The sequence below is a fragment of the Pleurodeles waltl genome, chromosome 9 (genome assembly GCF_031143425.1).
Source record: "Pleurodeles waltl isolate 20211129_DDA chromosome 9, aPleWal1.hap1.20221129, whole genome shotgun sequence".
NCBI lineage: Eukaryota > Metazoa > Chordata > Amphibia > Caudata > Salamandridae > Pleurodeles > Pleurodeles waltl.
Genome location: NC_090448.1, coordinates 18409409 through 18428804, shown reverse-complemented (window position 1 = coordinate 18428804; position 19396 = coordinate 18409409). Strand labels below are relative to the sequence as shown.

Genomic DNA, 19396 nt, shown 5'->3' with positions numbered 1-19396 from the left:
TCAAAGATTAATGTTTTTGAAGTTCTTTGAGGAGCCGAATCGGAGCAGTGCCTTATATAAATGCATCATATTTACGGCTCCCGGTTATATTGTATTTATTTTTTTAACATTTCCGTCTGTATTTATCCATAATTCTTTTTTGGCCATTGGTATTTATCCATATTTATTTGGAGTTTTTGGAAAATATGGAGTCGCAAAATGGTATATTTCCACATTTATTTTACTGATGAGCATGCATTCATACTTTGATGCCTGTCACATTTTAGCAAATTAAGCAGCCAAATATAAAAAAAACCTACACCCACAGATGCATTTTACCATTATACTTCACATACATATATATTAACATATGCCTGCATTTAAGGAAATCTTATCCTGTTTTTCAATTTCTCATGCTATCTGCTCAGCCGTTGGCCCACAATTCATGAAAGATAGCACGGAGAGCCACTCACAAGAAGCACAATTTTCAGTTTTGGTCCGCTTTTAAAAACACATACAGGTGGGCAACACTCAGTTTTCTGTCTGTATTTATCTGTAAAAATCAGTAAAAACGGGAAACTGGGAGTCTTAATCATATTCCATTTAAAGTTTCCATAGACCGAGCCTATGAAAGGTGTATTGAAAGGGGGCTGTGGGATGCAAATGTCTAACTCTAGTTTTTCTTCATAATAGAACATTATTTTGTAAATATTACAGAGTCATTATAAACATTTAAAATCCAGCCTTTAATCTATACAGAATTCTCATTAAAAATCACAATTCATGATACATTGAAAGCATATATGAAAACAATGACATCCAATGTTCACTTACATCAGAAAATAGCAAACACATGTTTTGTGATATTTCATCAAAATGGCGCCTTCTTCAGGGCACTCTTTTTGGTATGAATACCTTCATTGAAATCTTCATCTATCAGTCAGCCTCATCATCCATATAGTCTTGTGTTTACATTTGAAGACCACAAATCCAAAGGAAAAATGTACCTACAGCTTCCTTATTGTAGGTAAATGAGTTTTCATCACTGCCAGTTCATGTACAAAGTTACCTTAATGTGACTGTTCTTAACCACAACGGTTTGAATGTGCAGTTCCTATCCTAACGTGTATTCACCAATGCATCCCACGAACAGCAGAGTTCACTTCATCCATTAAAATTGATACCCTGTCATACTGAGGGATGTTGGCTCATGTTCCCCACCTTTCGTTCCCAAAGGGAACACACTTCAGGATAAGAGCTGCACTTTTAGACCGTATGAAAAAGATGGCCCTGAAGAAGGTCATTTTTTGCAGTCCCACAAAACACATTGGATGTTTTCTGACCTACGTGAGCATTGGATGTTATTGAGGTCATCCAAGAGAAGATTGTTTTCATGTCAATATATTAAATATACTTTAATGTATTATGAATTGTGATTTGCAGGGTTTGTGCACTTCCAGGAAAGCACTTTATTGACTGTGTCTGAAGGTATTTACTTATTTCATGTTCATAAGGACTGTGAACATGGATAAGGAGATTCTCTTTTACGTACTCGTAAAGGCCTTTGTGAATCAGCCCTGAGACATCCAGCTCCATATTAGTAAATGTGCAAAAATGGACTAATTTTATGGAACTGGGGAAACAGATGTGCCCTGGGGATTACCACCCCCTTCTCCACCAGCGGTTTCTTGGGGGTACCACCGCAATGAAAAGGCTGGTGGAGAGCAGGTGCAGGGGGCCTCAGGGGGGCCCCTGCTCTTCCCATGCACTTGGCTTGGGCAGTGCAGGGCCCCTCTGACCAGCACCATCTACTCTGCAGACAGTGAACATTGCTTGAGTGCTGGTGCACCGAGCTTGCTACAGCTTTGCCATCGGCTTGGTTACGAGCTGGAGACAATGCTGTAGGCTGTTTCTTGCTAGGCCAGCGGGCGGAAACCTAGTGGGAACCTCTTAATGGGGTAGCCTGTGTGGTGGCAACTTCCCCGTCCACCAAACTCATAATGACCCCCATAGTGTATTTCTCGACAGCCACTGCCAGGCTTCAGGCAGACTGTCTACCTCCAGTCTCAACACTTCATGTCTGTCTCCGGTGGCACTGCCAGGCTTCACACACACACTGTCTACCTCCAGTCTCAACACATCATGTCTGTCTCCGGTGGCACTGCCAGGCGTCACACACACACTGTCTACCTCCAGTCTCAACACATCATGTCTGTCTCCGGTGGCACTGCCAGGCTTTACACACACGCTGTCTACCTCCAGTCTCAACACATCATGTCTGTCTCCGGTGGCACTGCCAGGCTTCACACACACACTGTCTACCTCCAGTCTCAACGCATCATGTCTGTCTCCGGTGGCACTGCCAGGCGTCACACACACACTGTCTACCTTCATTCTCACCACATCATGTCTGTCTCCGGTGGCACTGCCAGTCTTCACACACACACTGTCTACCTTCATTCTCACCACATCATGTCTGTCTCCGGTGGCACTGCCAGGCTTCACACACACACTGTCTACCTTCATTCTCACCACATCATGTCTGTCTACGGTGGCACTGCCAGGCTTCAGGTAGACTGTCTACCTCCAGCCTCAACGCATCATGTCTGTCTCTGGTGGCACTGCCAGGCTTCACACACACAGTGTCTACCTCCAGTCTGAAGACACCATGTCTGACTCCAGGGCCACTGCCAGGGTTCACCCATACTGTCTACCTCCATGCCCAACACACCATGTCTACCTCTGGAGACACTGTCAATGTTCACACACACACCTTCTACCTCCAGTCTCCAAACACCGTGATTGCCTCCAGAGACACTGCTAGGGTTCACACTCACTGTGTACCTTCAGTCTCCACATACTGTTCCTCGCTCCAGAGACACTACCACGGTTCCCAGACATTGTCCAGCTCTAGTCTCCACACACCATGTCTCCCTCCAAAGACACTACCCGAGTTCATAAACACCATCTTACCTCCAGCCTCCACACTCAGGGGCATATTTCTGAAAGACTTGCATCACATTTGCACCACACAAAGTGGTACATGTGTGACTCAAGGCTCTCAGATTTATGAAGCCAAGCAAAGCCAGATTGCATGGCTTGAGTGTCTCATAAATCTGGAGTAGTCAAACACAATGGAAGTTGCTGTGTTGTGCTAACCTGCCCTGGGAAGGCGTTCCGTGGGTGTTGCGGTGGGTGTTCCCACCGACTCCCATGGATTTTGACGCATCCCCAGATTTACATGACCTTGCAAACTTGGGGACGCACAAAAATAATCCTGCATTCAACACAGACATCCTCACGCCATGGCACAAGGGTGCCTGCGTTGACGCTGGGCTGCCAAAACAGTGCAAGGGAAGGGGGAAAAGACAGAAATGGACCATATTGCTTAAATACGGCATATTCCTGTCTTTTCCTGTGATGCTGGGCAGCATAGCAAGGTAATTTGCTGCACTGTCCTGCACCACAAGTTCATTCAGGGCACCTGAATCGAGTCGCCACACATCGTTTTTACCTGCAGAAACACTGCTCAAGTTCACACTGACTGTCTACCCCCAGTCTCCACACAGTGTCTGCTTCCTGGGACACAGCCAGTATTCATGCACACTATCAACCTCCAGGCTCCGCATACTGTTTCTGCCTGCAGGGACACTTCCACGGTCTATGCACATTGTCTACCTCCAGTCTCCGCACACCACGTCTGCCTCCAGAGATACTGGCACGATTCACACACGATGTCTATCTCCTGTCTCCATTAGGGGTGGGCACAACTCAAGTGATTCTGTCTAGTGTAATTACTTGTAACTACAACAAAATGACTCATAGTTATGTGTAATTATATGAGAAGTGTAATCCAGCATTTAGCGCTATTTTCATACTGCAAACTGCACTCTCTCCTCCAAAATGAGCCCAAGGATGTGTTTTGCCTTAAGAAAATGGCACAAAATGCTACAGGACACAAACAGCAGTAGCCGGCAGCCGCTTGTGGTCTCTTATTTCCTTCTTCCTGTGTTCCTATGGTAGGACTTTTGACCTAAATTACTCCTACTCATGCTTGAGTAATTGGGTACTTTTGGTAACTTTGCATCACAAAAATAATGCATAATTATATCCACACACACTCTCTGCCTTCAGAGACACTGCTGGGGTTCACATATAATGTCTGCCTTCAGTCTCTACACATTGGGCCTTATTCCGAGTTGGACTTTTTTTCTGATCTGTGCATGAACCCCTATTTACGCATAGGTCAGAATTACAAGTTGAGTTTTATTTAACGCATACAATAATTATTGGATGCATTAAATACCTCAACCCTCTTTACATTTTGGCAGCTCAAACCCGCTGAAATTTAACAATGAAAAACCACATGGAATTTACCACATCATATGGATTTCGGGGTGTTAAGCACCCAAATCTGCATGTTATTCCCCAGAAACTCAATATAGGTGATATTTATCACACATGGTATCCTTATCAGGTGCTATTAATAGACCCGTACTTGTAATCCAGTCCTTGTGTCTGTCGCCAGAGAGACTGCCACGGTTCACATATGCTGTCCGCCTGCGGTCTCCACACACAGTCTGCCTCAGGGAGACTACCATGGTTCATGCATACTGTGTTCGCCTCCGCTGATAAGGACTGTTTTATAGGGATGGGAGAAAAATTCAGCTCCACCAGTGGAGTTCGCAGAGTTTTGTCTACTCTGCATTTCGCTTGGAGCACAGAGTTTTGGCAAAACTCTGCCAATCGCTGCATGAAAGAGTTTTTTCTCACGCAAAGCTCGTCAACATAAAGATGGCAACCACGAGTGAGAATTTGTGTCCCCTAGCATGATTTTCTGGGGCTAGAAGGCCTCCTGGCACTGCAGGTTATGATCGTTCAGGTTGAGAAAGCTGCAGCTTGAGTAGAAAATCTACTTGAGCAGCAGAAAGAAGCAGCACCCTCTGGAGCGCCACGTGATGCCATCTGAGCTGGTTTTACAGCACGGAAGAACCTCCTGGCTCTAAAAGTCAGTGCAAGGAGCGCAACATGCCCAATTCTGCCTGCTCACAGAGCTCTGCAGAATCTCGCTCACTTTTGATATAACTCATTGGAATTCCACAGAGTGAAAGTCTCCGACTTCTGCCCACCCCTTCAATTTTCATGCAGCATGTATTTGGAAACACAGAGACTATGAATATAAAAATAAGTATTGCGGACTTTCAAGTGCTGGCAACATGCAAGTGTTTAGTCCTGTCAGCAAAGTTATTTACTGACTGCTTCTAGAAGCATTAAGTGATTGTCCGTTTTATGTAGTGTGTCTGTACCACTATATAAGGAGTCAGTGAATTTCAACAAGTGACAGCACAGCGAAGAGCACGGATCTCGTACAAACCACAATTATATACAGTGAACAAGAACCATTCATAATATCGCAGCAGCAAGAGTGAGGGCCAGATTACGAGTCTGGAGGTCTCAAGGCTGCCAGACTCGTGGTGGTGGTTCGACCTTTGCAGCAGTGGTGGTCTGACTGCCACAATACAACACTGGTGGTCAGACTGTCAGGGGACAGCAGTCTACGCCAGGATCTCTGATCTCGATGGGCTGACGGTGGTTTGGGTTGTGATAAGCTAGGGTGGTGCTGAAGTCATTGCCCTTCTGCTGATTACAACCATGTTCTCTGCCAGACTTTTCATGGTGGTTCAACAACCATGAAAAGGCTGGGGGAGAACAAGTGCTGGGGGCCACAGGGACCACCTTCCCCAGCACCGTTTGAATGTGCACATTCAGCTCAGCAGACAGTGCGCATTCTGAGGGCGCTAGGGGGGCCCCCTGTGCAATGGCATTGGCCTTGGCTACATGTGCCAAGTGGGAACCTTGTAAAAGGGTTGGTGGGGAGACCACCAGCTCCACGGCGGTCTCCTCACCACGGGTCTTGTGGTTGGGTTTTCTGACCGCCAGACTCGTAATCAGGCCTTTAATGTCCAGCAAGGGTGTGAAGCGAGAGAGAGGGTCAGACAGTGGGGAAGCAAGAGGGGCAATACTCTTTCTTTGGGAAGCAGGCGCAAAGCGAGCTGGAGGAACCGAGGAACAGACAAGCAGGGAAAGAAAACGTAAACAGAGAAACGCGGGGTGAGAGGATGAGAATGAGTGGGAGGGGGCGGAGCCAAGCGCAGAGGAAGATGGCGGCTCATTTGTAGAGCCGGACAGAACGGAGAGAGAGAAATAGGCCAAAGAACGTTTCTCCGATTTTCATACATGTGGAAAGCGAGGGCAGGCGCATCGGAAGTAGTCAGAATGACGTAGAATATAGAGATGTTCGGATCGCATGCTGTGTAACTTAAATATTTGCTGAAGTTCATGCCGATCGAAGAGGTCAAAATGGCAACATCCAGATAACCTCGAAGTCCGAATGATATGGTCTGCTTTTATCTACACTTTTGGATCTCTGAGAACAAAGACGATCGTCTCTTTAACACATCGCATAACATCAGGTACTCTGTATGCTGCTTGAAATAGATCTTCAACATAACCGAATATATTATTACGCAGTGTGAAACAGAATACAATGGCCTAACGGCACATAATAAATACGCGTGTTGATTGGTTAAATACCTCACGTATTGACATTGCAACGTGAAGACGCTGGATGTGCTATTATTTTGTCTTCTCTTCGTGTGGCTTCCTGTTCCAACTTCACATTTAACAATGATAACGAAGTGCTACGTTCTGTAGAGATCGGTGAGATAACAGATGTTTAATCTAGAGAGAAATGGACAACCTGATTGTTTCTACCGCATTACTTTGAGAAATGGCAAGATTGTCGTGATGTGCCTTGAATATTAATCGGCCCGAATACGTTTTCATATAACCACTTATCTTGTAAGACACAGGGACAACACGCACATCATTTCTTGGACCTACTGTGGATTATGACTAAAATGACTGTAATTTACACAGCAAGTTTCACATTGACTTAGAGAGTCTGAGATTGAATTAGTTCAGAAATTTTGAAAGAAAACTAATATACTCCATATGTCAGAACCTAAGGCAGTAAGGCAATTGTTGTATAGTGAAGTTTTACTGTCAAGCCCTGGCGACACTGCTTTTAAATGTAAAATGGCTGACTTTGCTGAATTACCCTCAGCAGCTATGATTACAATTCTGAAGGAACTGTTGGACATAAAAACCTCCATTGCATCCCTGGACAATAAAGTTTCCACCAAGGTTTAAGGAATGATGTTACCAAGTTTCAATCTCGTATGCAATCAATGGATGATCGAATTACGAATATTGAATCTCGTCTCGACTCGATACCTGAGTCTGGTCAAGATATCTGGTATCTACAGCAGAAAGTGACCGATTTGGAAGATCGGGGTAGAAGGAATAATCTCAGAATTATAGGTCTTCCAGAGCAAATAAAGAAAGATAACATTTCAGACTTTTTATCCACTTTGATTCCGACCTTGACAAACATCACCTTTACATTGCCTTTAGAATTTCAAAGAGCTCACCGTGTCCGATCATGTGGAACAGACTACTCCACTAGACCTAGACATATTTTAGTCTGCTGTCTACGACATCAACAAGCCCGTCGAATAATCATGGCAGCTAAAAAGCATGGACCTTATGAATATGAGAAATCTCAGGTAATCATCACAGCAGACTTTTCAGCACCTACTAATCTCAAAAGGAAGCAATTTTTAAATCTACTTAATAGATTAAAGAAGAAAGATATAAAGTATGGTCTTTTGGAACCTGCCACTATGATTATAACTTTTTAAGGGAAAACTAAAGAATACTCAGATCCACACGACTTGGAATCCTTTTTGAATGACTTGGATGAAAAAGATTCAGAGATGGAGCATAAATCTTCTTCTTCCTCACTGGTTAAAAAACTTTCTCCATTCCTTACTACAGAAGAGATAGATCAAGGTGAATGGGAAACTGTTTAACACCATTGGACACATGGTGGTAAACCTAAAGCATGGAACAAATATCAATCAAGAGACAAGTCTAGATCACCCTTAAAATCTTGATTTAGGCTAAAATGCTAATCATAGACGATGCTGCTATGTATGTTTTTTCTTTAATTCTTCTTCCTTTTGAAGATCAGACTTGTTTTAAAAAAGGAAAAAAAAAAAAATTGGATACTCTATTTTATATTTGATATGGCATTTTCTTCTTCTTCTCTGTTCATCTCTTCGAGACACTTTGGTCTATTCACCCAGATTAAAGTTTTAGATGTCAGGTGTACATAATTGTCTTAACACCTTGTTGGACAATTTACTTAGTACTTGATAGGTTAGATAAATAATAATTTCTTAACTTGATTTAATATACAATTTTAGTGATTTAAGATTTCATTCCTAATTATTGATCCTACAGAATATATTTGATTTTTCATAATTTTTTCATTCTCTCTTTACATTTCTTCTTCATCTTCTCCCCTGTTTCTTTTTTCTTTAATCTTTTCCTATATCTTTCTTTCTTATCATTAAGATTCAGATTGTTATTGTTCTGTTAATCTAATTATGTTAGTTTATAAATTGAAACCTTTGAATGTTGTATCCTTGAATGTAAATGGTTTGACACACTTTATTAAGAGAAAAAAGATAGTTAATTTTTTTAGGACAACAAAAAACAGATATAGCCTTATTACAAGAAACACATCTTAACGAGCCAGAAAGTGAAAAATTGAAAAGAGATTGGATTGGTCAAGCTATACACACAAGCATAACACATAATATTTCCGATAATGTTGATACTCCTATTCGGAAATGTGGAGTAGCTATTCTATTTCATAAAAACTTACCATATAAAATCATACAGACATGGTTGGATGACGAAGACAGATATGCATTTGTGAAAATACGTATTAGAAATTCATTTCTGATCATAGGCACAATAAATGCACCTAATGATTCCAAGGCGATATTTATTTCAAAGATTAGTAGACTACTTTAATCTTTTGGACCTACAAAATTATTGATTGGGGGTGATTGGAAAGTTATTATGGACCCACTTATTGGCAGATCTGGCAAACCAGATATGTATCACACAAGTGATAGATATGTTATAAAAGATCTGGCATTTGTTACACCCCGATGATAGAGACTACACATTAACATCTTGTTCACACTTAAGTTGGTCTTAATAGACTATTTCTTAACATCGTCCGCAATGTTACAATCAATGACACATGCAGGAATTACTCCTTGTAGCCTCTCAGACCATGATTTAATAGATTTGCATATTAATATTGAATTAACACAACCTCCTAAATCTAACTGGAGATTTAATATTTCTATGTATAAGACCCCTCAGGCTAAATTAAACCTATGTCAGCACGTTGCCCAATTTCTTGAGGAGAATAAAGACTCAGTCACAGATGCTAGTACATTATGGGGAGCCGGCAAAGCAGTCATCAGAGTAATGATTATGAGAGACTCATATCTCCTTAAAAAACAATAATGAGAGGGTTTTATTGGAAAAAGAGATTGCAGCACTCTCGAAGGACTATAATATATCCAAATCCTCTGAAATTTTAAAAAATCTATTATCGGCCAAATTCAGACTCAATAACTTATAAACTTCCCATGCAGAAAAATGTGTATTTCTAATTCGTCAACCTAATTATGAAAGGGGGGAAAAACCGGGACGTCTCTTAGCATAACAATTACGTCAAGAAGAATCATCCAGAACAACATCTGCCATTAGAGATTCTTCAAATAATTTGATCCCTTTACCAACAAATATCATGGCACAATTCCAGAACTATTATGAAACACTTTATACTTCATTGAATTGTGAAGATGCTGAGGTGGAAGACTTTTTCACTAACTTAAAAATTCCAAAATTAACGCAAGAACAAAAATTAAGATTAGAGGGACATTTAACAACAGATGAGATTTCAAAAGCTATTGATTGTTTAGCTACAAACAAAGCCCCCAGAGAAGACGGCTTCCCCATTGAATTTTATAAAATCACTAAATCTCAAATTATTCCAATATTACAATCCTTTTTTAATGAAGCTTTAAAAAAAGGTCACTTCCCCTCAGAATTTTTAAGAGCACGCATTACTGTAATTCTTAAACCTGATAAAGACCCATTGGAATGCTCTAGTTATAGACATATCTCTCTAATAAATTCCGATATTAAAATCATGGCTAAAATACTTGCAACACCTTTAAATACTGTCATTACTTCGCTTATCCATTCTTTTCAAGTAGGTTTTGTTCCATCTCGATCATCTTCAAATCATCTTCGATCAATTCTACATTTATTATGGCAACAACGCAATAGATTAGAGGAAAGTATAATTTTATCTTTGGATGCTGAAAAGGCATTTGATAGAGTAGAATGGGGATATTTGTTTAGAACCATGGATAGAAAGGATATCAGGACTGATTTTATTACTTTAACTAAGGGAATGTATCATTTTCCAACTGTCCCGTTTACTTGTAATGGCTTCACATCCCCTTATTTTAAAATTTTGCGAGGTACCCGACAAGGATGTCCACTCTCTCCATTGTTATTTCTTATTGCATTGGAGCCTTTAGCCATTGCGATCAGACAAAATGCTAAAATTCAAGGTATTGGCACTCCAATGGGTGAGGTACGGCTTTTTAATATGCAGATTATATTTTGCTCACATTATCTAACCCGAAGTCCTCAGTTACAGCTTTAATTGATTCATTAAATCAGTTTTCGTTATTCCCTGGATACAAGATTAATTGGTCTAAATGTGAAGCTTTACCAATGAACATTAATACAACACCAATCTCATTGGGTAATTTTTCTTTTAGATGGTAATCATCGCAACTTAAATACCTCAGGATTTTACTTAATACGGGACTGAAGAATATTATGATGGACAACTTGAACCCAATTTTAGATAAGCTTAAAAGAGATTTTATAAGATGGTCTCAATTAACTTTGTCATTATGTGGCAGAGTACAGATTATTAAAATGAATATTATTCCAAACTTTAACTATATATTCAATATGTTATCCCTCCCCATTACTTCAATTTTGTTTAAAAGTACCTCGTCAATGATTACTAGATTTATCTGGGGAGCGAAAAACCCTTGTATAAGAGGTTAAAAACTACATTCATCCTCCTTAAAAGGAGGTCTTAGACTTCCACATTTAGAAAATTATTGGATTGCATAACAATTATCAAACTCAACTTATATGATATCCATGAACGACAATACACCCATATGGGTGAAACTGGAACAATTTTTATTGAAGACTACCACACCTATGGTCATCTATTATACAAAATGGCAAAACATTTCACAATTTTCTAACCCGATTATTTATTCTTCTTAAGTGATGTGGGAAAAAGCACATAAGATTATAGATTGTAATTCTCAAATTCACTTAAATGCTCCAATTTGTAATAACTCAGCAATTACTCATAAGGGTAAAGAACTTAATTGGTATGTCTGGAGAAATCATAAAATCAATACTTTATCAGATTTGTATACACAGAATAATTCCTTAAAATCATTCTTCCAACTGCCAGAAATGTATAAGCTTCCTAAATCACAGTTTAATAATTATGTATTATTAACATCAATTTTAAACTTCATAACAAACCTGAACACAGACCATATAATAAATTCACCCATTGCTCGCCATATTCATGTATGGAAACATTTTAAAGGCATGACATCTGGCTTATACTCTTTATTGATAGATCTTTCTCAATAGATACTTCTGGAAATCTAAACAAATGGTGGTCTATACGACTTAATATTGACTACTCAGATAAAGAATGGACTAAAGCACTAGAGAATTATAATCAGGGACTTTGTGATGTGAGGTTAAAATTGAATTATTTTAAAATTCTACATCGTTGGCACTGGTCACCCTCTAAACTTTATCTGGCTAAAGTTAGTACAAATTCTGATTGTTGGAGATGTCACCTACCCAACTGCGATATTGTACATATTTTATGGGAATGCTCTGAGAGTCAACAATTTTGGAAACAAATATTAGAACACATGGGAAAAATTATTCCCAATATCCCTTCTCAACCATTAAGACTTATTTTATTACACGATACCCAGGGAATGGGTAGGATTTCTTCACATTTGTTTAGATGACTCTCTACAGCAGTTAGTATAGCTCAAATTAACATATTGCGTTTTTGGAAAACTAATGTAATACCAACGGTTCAATCTTGGATGAAGGATATGTTTGAAATTGCACAGTTTGAAAGAATGATATATAAATTGAACGATAATCTACTGCAATTTGATCAAATATGGAAGTCTTGTTTGGAATAATATTACTCCATATTTAGGTTATAACAAGTCATACTACGCTAGAAGACTGTTTAAGTATTCTTTATTGAGTATGATATATTTTTATGGGGTTTTATTGTCCCCTTTTTATTCTTCTCACTATTGTTAATATTCAATACCAGATGATTATGAAAAATTCTCTTTCTGCTAGTACACTTGGTTCTTTTATATTTCTGTTCTTCTTTTTCAATAATTAATTGTAATTGTTGCATTGACAATGAGTATTCTTTGTATTTATTTCTATTTCTTTAAAAGTTTAATAAAGAATTGAAATACAAAAAAAAGCGAATGAGTGTTAGAGAAGTATCTGGACTGGACGAGTAGGGGGGTAAAAGAGAGGAGAGAGGGCAGTGCTTAATTTGAGCCAGGGGCTGCCGGTAGGGGACACCGGAAGTTATTCTTGGGGTCTGGCACCTATTTCCCCACATCAGACAACTTCCTAGGCAAGGAGAAGGGAAAACACACAAATTAGAAAGATAGCGAAAGAGGGAAAACCTGCCATAAAGGAAGAAAGCATGGTCAGGCAGGAGTGAGACAAAAGTGGAGGGAGTGTCTGGTATTGTACTAAAGAGGCCTGAGGTGGAGTGAAGACCACACACTTTTGGTATTCAGCGGGCTGGCATTGAATTGCACTGGCTGCGGGCTTCTGGGCGGCCCTTTGGGCACCGGCACTTACTGATTAGGAACTGAGATAGAGTGAACATAACCACCCCCCCAACCCCGCCCCCACACACCCACCCTGTCATCATACTGCTCAGCACACAGCCACCCTGCGACCCAAACTCACCCAAGTGGCTTCTCCAGTCGGCTCCTGTGGGACCCGATCACCTCCCCCAAAGTGCAGAACATCTGTCCGAGGAAGTCCTGGGCAAGAGAGAGGAAGACAGGTTTCTACCCACAATGCACCTTTGAGAACACGTGGCGAGACAGTACAACTCATTCACGACAGGTTACGGAGGTCAAGGGAAACACACCTGGGCTGATCAAAATCCCACCAGGTTTCTGACTGATAAAGGTCGTATCTCACATTTTCCTGTTGCCTTCCAAGCATACAGTACAACTTTATAAATATTAACGCCATCCTCATAATTGTTTACTCAGAACTTTTAAAAGATATTCTTTCAAACACATAAATATAACATCCGTATTTCATCATATTTAATTGTACTAAAAAGATGCATAAAAGCATATACATTCATTAAAATGTATGTAATCTTTTATAAAATCTGCCTTTCGAGGTGACTCCCTCTTGACCACCAACCCCCAAATGTAGCCTATCAGGGCCCTAGATACAGCATGTCAATGGTCAACCTCATTGTCATAACAGAAGAATTGAATAATTGACTTCCATCACCACAGTAGCGAGAAGGTGCTTGTATTTAACATTAGAATCATCAGGATAATTACAAAAAAAACAGAATTTAAGGGAGATTACATAAGGGGTGTACAAAACTTGATTGTTAGCATACTTGTGCATATTTTTAAAACATTTAACATATTTTGCCATCTTCAATAAACTGCCACAGTTATGAAAAATAAATGTTGTTTTTTGGAGTAGGAAAAATAAAAAAAATCTATTTGATGGGGAGCATCATATTACTAAAATAGCTTGGTGGGATTAATCCCTGAAATACATTTTAGTTGAAATATTGTCCAGATGCTAAATTTTGCAAGCTTGATACATACAAGCAGCAACTTCATGAAGATGCAAAGCTTCTAATTTACACCAAATTTCGCCAGCAGAATTAATTATCATTTCCCACAGCCCTAGTTCAATCTTAAATCACATAAACATTCCAAGCATAAAAGACTTTTATCAGCGGAATTTATACAATTCAGTGTACACTTTGCTGCTTTGTTTCTTGATTAATGGAGTATTCTTTGTTTTTAAAATCTGTCTCATAAAACCAATACATGTCTATGGGCCTGATTTAGATATTGGCGGATGAGTTACTTCATCACAACGGTGATGGATATCCAGTCCGCCGAAACTTAAATCCCGTTATATCCTCTAGGATTTAAATTTCAGCGGATGAGATATCCATCCGCCAAAATATAAATCAGGCTCTGAGTCTCTAGTACAAATAGAGAAAAAAATAATTCAAATCTACTTTATTTTATTAAAAGTGAGAAAACTTTTACCAAGCTCATTCTGAAAAGCCACGTGGTTCTTCTTCAGCTGACATCTTTAATTAAGTTTGAAGTCTCTTACTTTCTAGAGATCTTAGTGCCTTGAAACCCTCGCAGGTAATTTGCTGTGCTTTATAAATCCCTGACTGATTGATGATATAGAGGTATACAAACAGAATCACATATTTGCCTGTTTCTTCGGTTCCACACTTTTCCTTAAAGAGTTTTTGGTCACATACTTCTAAGAACTCTTCGGACGCTACAAGACTTTGCACATTGTTTTCTCCTACTGTGCAGTAGAGAGGGGTGCTCCAAGCTCCCCCTGTCCATTCCCTGCCATTCTGGCAGCTGTGAGTTTCCGGGGTACCTGGACAGGTCTCTTGCTCCCCACAATAAGGTAGATGCCTCCTGTTGCCAAGGGAAAGACGTTTTCATGTAGTATAAATGTACCTGAGATTTCTCTGCCAATGAGAACATCAGAATGCCCTTTAAAACGTAAAATAGTCCACACACTTCAGGGGTCTATGCAGGAAGTCCAACCCCTCTTACACACAACGTAGAGTTCTCGCTCTCTCAGGAGAGGCTGTGTTCATTCAATATAGCTTAAAAACAGATGAGTGCAGCATGAATGAGCTCCCCCTCTTAAAGTACTGATGGCAGGTCGCACCTAGAAAGACATGTTTATGTATAAATGTGAAGTATTATCATATTACATGTCCCCAAATGTGTTTATAGGCTAAAGACTATTTTCAATGCAGACTAAACACCCTCAAACAACAGCACCAATTGTGCCTTGATAAATTGACTGCTGATTTAGTAGCTCAAAGATGGCACCTACGGTGTGCGGTTTACGAGGTGTTTGGAGAAGATATCGAGTTACATACATTTGGAGACAGAAATATTGGAAATTAAATATTGTGAAACACAAATATCAAGATGTACAAATATTATTGGCAAGAATATTGTTTTGTGTGGTAAGTAATGTCGTTTTAAATGTTTTTAAAATCATTCTCACTAATATACTGCTTAAAAATATTGTTTTTTAAATTTTTTTTATCTGTTTTAGTTGATATACTAATTTCATGTTTTACTATTTATTATATAAATGTTTTTCGTTGTTTTCAAAATATAGCTTGTAATTTTAACTGATTTATTTAATTTTTCATAGTAATTTATACTGTTGTATTAGGTTGTTTGATTGCGGGGAAGTTGATTAGGTAATAATTAATTACTTATTATGTAATACTTTTTATGATGAATTATATGATTGGTATTTATTATCTGATTTATGTAATACAGATTTATTTTTGTTATTTACTATTTGGGAGCTGTTAGGTTAGTAAGGGGCATGGGGAAGTTGATTGAATAATAATTAATTAGCAGTTAATTGGTAATTGTTAAATATTTATTTGATTTTTAACTTTGTAATTGATGGAATAGTTATTTATTTTGCTTATATTTTATTTGTGGGCTGCTAGGATTGTACAGGTATTGGGTGGAAAATTAATTAAACAATAACTAACTAGCAATTTATTATTCATTTTTAATTAATCATTTCATTGATTTCTAATTATGTAAAATATGGAATACTGATTTATTTGACTTATATTTAAGTAATGAGATGCTAGGTTTATAGGCATATATGATGGGAAGTTAATTACATAATTCATGAAATATTAATTATTTATAAATTAATTATTTGATTGAATTTAAAACATGTAAATTGTAGAACACTTATTTATTTTCACTTTATAATATTTGTGAGATGCTAGGTTTGTAGTGGTCTAGGGTGGGAAGTTAATTAAGTAATAATTAACAAGTAGTTATTAATTAATCATTTAATTTATTTTAAATATGTAAGTTATTTATTTTTTTAGTTCTATTTTAAGTGCAGGCTGCTAGGTTGGACTGACACATTTTAGTGCAGTGACAGAAGGGAGCTCACCCAAAGCAAACGATGGCTCAAGAGAGTTGTCCCAAAGTCACGCGATGTGTACTGGTCTGGGTTGCTCACATGAGGTCCAGCAGAAAATTAAAGCTGTCTGTGGGAAAGCCTAATTGTATAAATTGGTTGCAAACGTATACAATGGATATGACTCAAACTCAACACTGGTACCACTAAGTTATGCACCCAGGGCCTGGCCTTTTCCTCATCCTGCCAGCAGTCCCAGTTGCTACTGGTACAAACTGACACTACCTGCAGCCGCTGAATTTGTTTTTCATTGCTTATAACTTTGGTGGGAAATGGCAAATGTGCATGAAACATTTCACTTACAAACTAAGGGCCTGATTTAGATTATATCCTATGGGATTTATATTTTGGCAGACGGGATATCGGTCACTGTTGTGACATAGTGATACGTCCTCCAAGATCTAATTCAGGCCTTATATCTAGCTATATTTTATGGCAAAACGTTGTTGGCGGAGTGTTCAAGTTATAACGTGGTCCAAAAAGTTGTATTTCCCATTGAAATTCCCCAGGAGATCTCTCAGACAGTATGAAGGCAAATGTGTTGCTTGAAGGCAATCCCCATGGGGAACTGAGGGCAAGAGCACCGGGCACAGGAAATGGGTGACGGCCAGGACTGTTGAACACTTCTGCAAGCTACGCCACAAACAAAAGATACTAGGGGACCAGATCTGCCCATGACCCATTACCTGCTCCCCATGCCCAAAGGGACTTCAGGCATGGCTAAAAGGCACAAGACATGGCCACATGCCATGATCCATGACCAATGGGCTCTGCAGGCAGGAAGAGGAAAAGTATCTCTTTCCAAAACCAAAGAATTAATGTTTATAAAAAAGATGTTACTATGGACTGCTAAGATCAGAAGGTGATATGTCTTGGGTGAAAACATAAACTTCCCTAAAAATCAGCCTGAGGGCCCTGGTCACTATGGCTATGATTTCAACCCCAAATACTACAAAACTTCACCTGTTATGATCAGTTGTAAATAAAGAACAGCTTTCTCAAATGCAGAGGTCATGGTCTCACACATAACATCACAAATAACAAAACTTTACAACATCACTCGTGACATTTGGTGCTAACAGATTGCCCTAAAGCGATTATTTGAATGTAGGGTGGTAGCCCCACTGACCAGTTATTATAGATATATATGTATCTGGAAGAGCGGTATGACCAGCAGGTAATATATGTCCTTGCAGTTATTACACCCAAGGAAGTGGCTGCACAGATGCCCTTTTGGTAATATGATGTACCACACAGTATGGGGGTGCCCTGTGATCCTCATAGCCTGGGTGCATTATACTGCACATATAAGAAATGGTCCTGTCGGATCAGCCTTCAAATATATTTCACTTTATGGGAGTCAAGCTAAAACCTTCTCCCAATTGGTAAGAATGGTGGTTTCACCTTTCACATACACAGAGACAATAAATGGCGCTTTTAGAAAAGATATATAGGGGGTCATTACGACATTGGTGGGCGGCTACCGCTGCCCGCCAAGCGGTAACCGCTGTGCGGCCGCCAATGCGGCCGCACTCCAGCGGCCCCCATTATGACATTCCCGCGGGCGCAAACCAAGTTTGCGCCCGCCGGCCCAGCGGGAATGACGCCGCAACATATGAGCCGGCTCCTAATGGAGCCGGCGGTGTTGCGGCCGTGCGACAGGTGCAGTTGCACCCGTCGCGCTTTTCACTGTCTGCTATGCAGACAGTGAAAAGCTGGCCGGGGCCCTGTTAGAGGGCCCCTGCACTGCCCATGCCAGTGCCATGGGCAGTGCAGGGCCCCCCAGGGGCCCCAGGACACCCCTTACCGCCAGCCTCTTCCCGGCGGTGCAAGCCGCCAGAAACAGGCTGGCGGTAGGGGTGTCATAATCCCCAGGGCAACGCTGCTTGCAGCGCTGGCCTGGCGGATTATCACCGCCGGGGCTAAAATGGCGGGAAACCGCCGGCCCCGGCGGTGTGACAGCGGCGCTACCGCTGAGGTCGTAATAGGCCAGGAAGCACCGCCAGCCTGTTGGCGGTGCTTCCGTCATTTTAGCCCTGGCGGTCTCGGACCGCCAGGGTCAAAATAACCCCCGTAGTCTTAAAATCAAACACATCAAGGAAATACCATGGTTGTGGATGAAGCTGGAAGGGGTGCTCTGTATGCAGTGCGTATAGGGTTCTCCCACAACTGTTATATACAATTAGAACTTTTTGGGGCAATCTATTCATGGTTCAAGTAATAGCCCTTGGGACTGTTAGTCCCAAATACAGTATTTTAGTGACAGCCTGTTTGAATGGTACAGATGCATTTAATTGTCAGTGTTTCAACCCTAAAATGACAATGGGTCACAAAAACATCAGCAACGGTCTTCAGGATTAAAATAAGAATATTGTATTACTGCTCTGTGTATTGGATGCCAATATGGTTCAAAACTATACATGTAGAACCTTCACCTGATCTCCTGGGTGCAAGTATCCAAAGGTTCCAATTGGTCTCCTCAGAAATATCACTGTAGTGATCTAAGACCTTCAGAGTTGCAAGTCCTGACCAAATACCTTTCCTTTGTCCCATTCAGCATCCTTAATAAATGCAACATCATTATGGAACTACATCGAGGTTCAGACTGAAACACTACATCAGTAAAACCATCCTTGAAGCTAGATCACATTTGAGGGCATACAAGGTTTTAGCATTGAAGGAGGTAGTCTTGAGAGACCAACTAAACTACTTAGCAGGAAACAAATATGTTAATTACAGCATTAAACAAGCATTTGCAATGCAACAGGTCTTGCATTTGCTTGAGTTAGAGCTATTAGCTTTGCAAACTCCTAACCGGATTTTTCTTACCGCCAAAAAAATTAACTCAATCACGATATGTAAAACCAGGCTGAAAACACAGATCCTCGTATGTTTTCAGTAGTTGGCTGGAGCGCTTGAGGAGGGCTAAACACCAGAGAAGGCATGACGGATGCATGCCTTTCACTAATGAAATCAAGTGGATTTTAAAAGTCAAGCCCACGAACCAATGAAAGTGACA

General features: G+C 40.1%; 1 protein-coding gene across 1 annotated transcript in view; it reads right to left on the bottom strand.

Moving 5' to 3' along the window:
* CPNE9 (copine family member 9) overlaps window positions 1–19396 on the bottom strand; it is a 1043154-nt gene that overhangs the window by 454225 nt on the left and 569533 nt on the right. The window contains exon 7 of the mRNA XM_069206140.1: window positions 13063–13139. Within this exon, the coding sequence (XP_069062241.1) occupies window positions 13063–13139 (77 nt within the window). The remainder of the gene's footprint in view (window positions 1–13062; window positions 13140–19396) is intronic.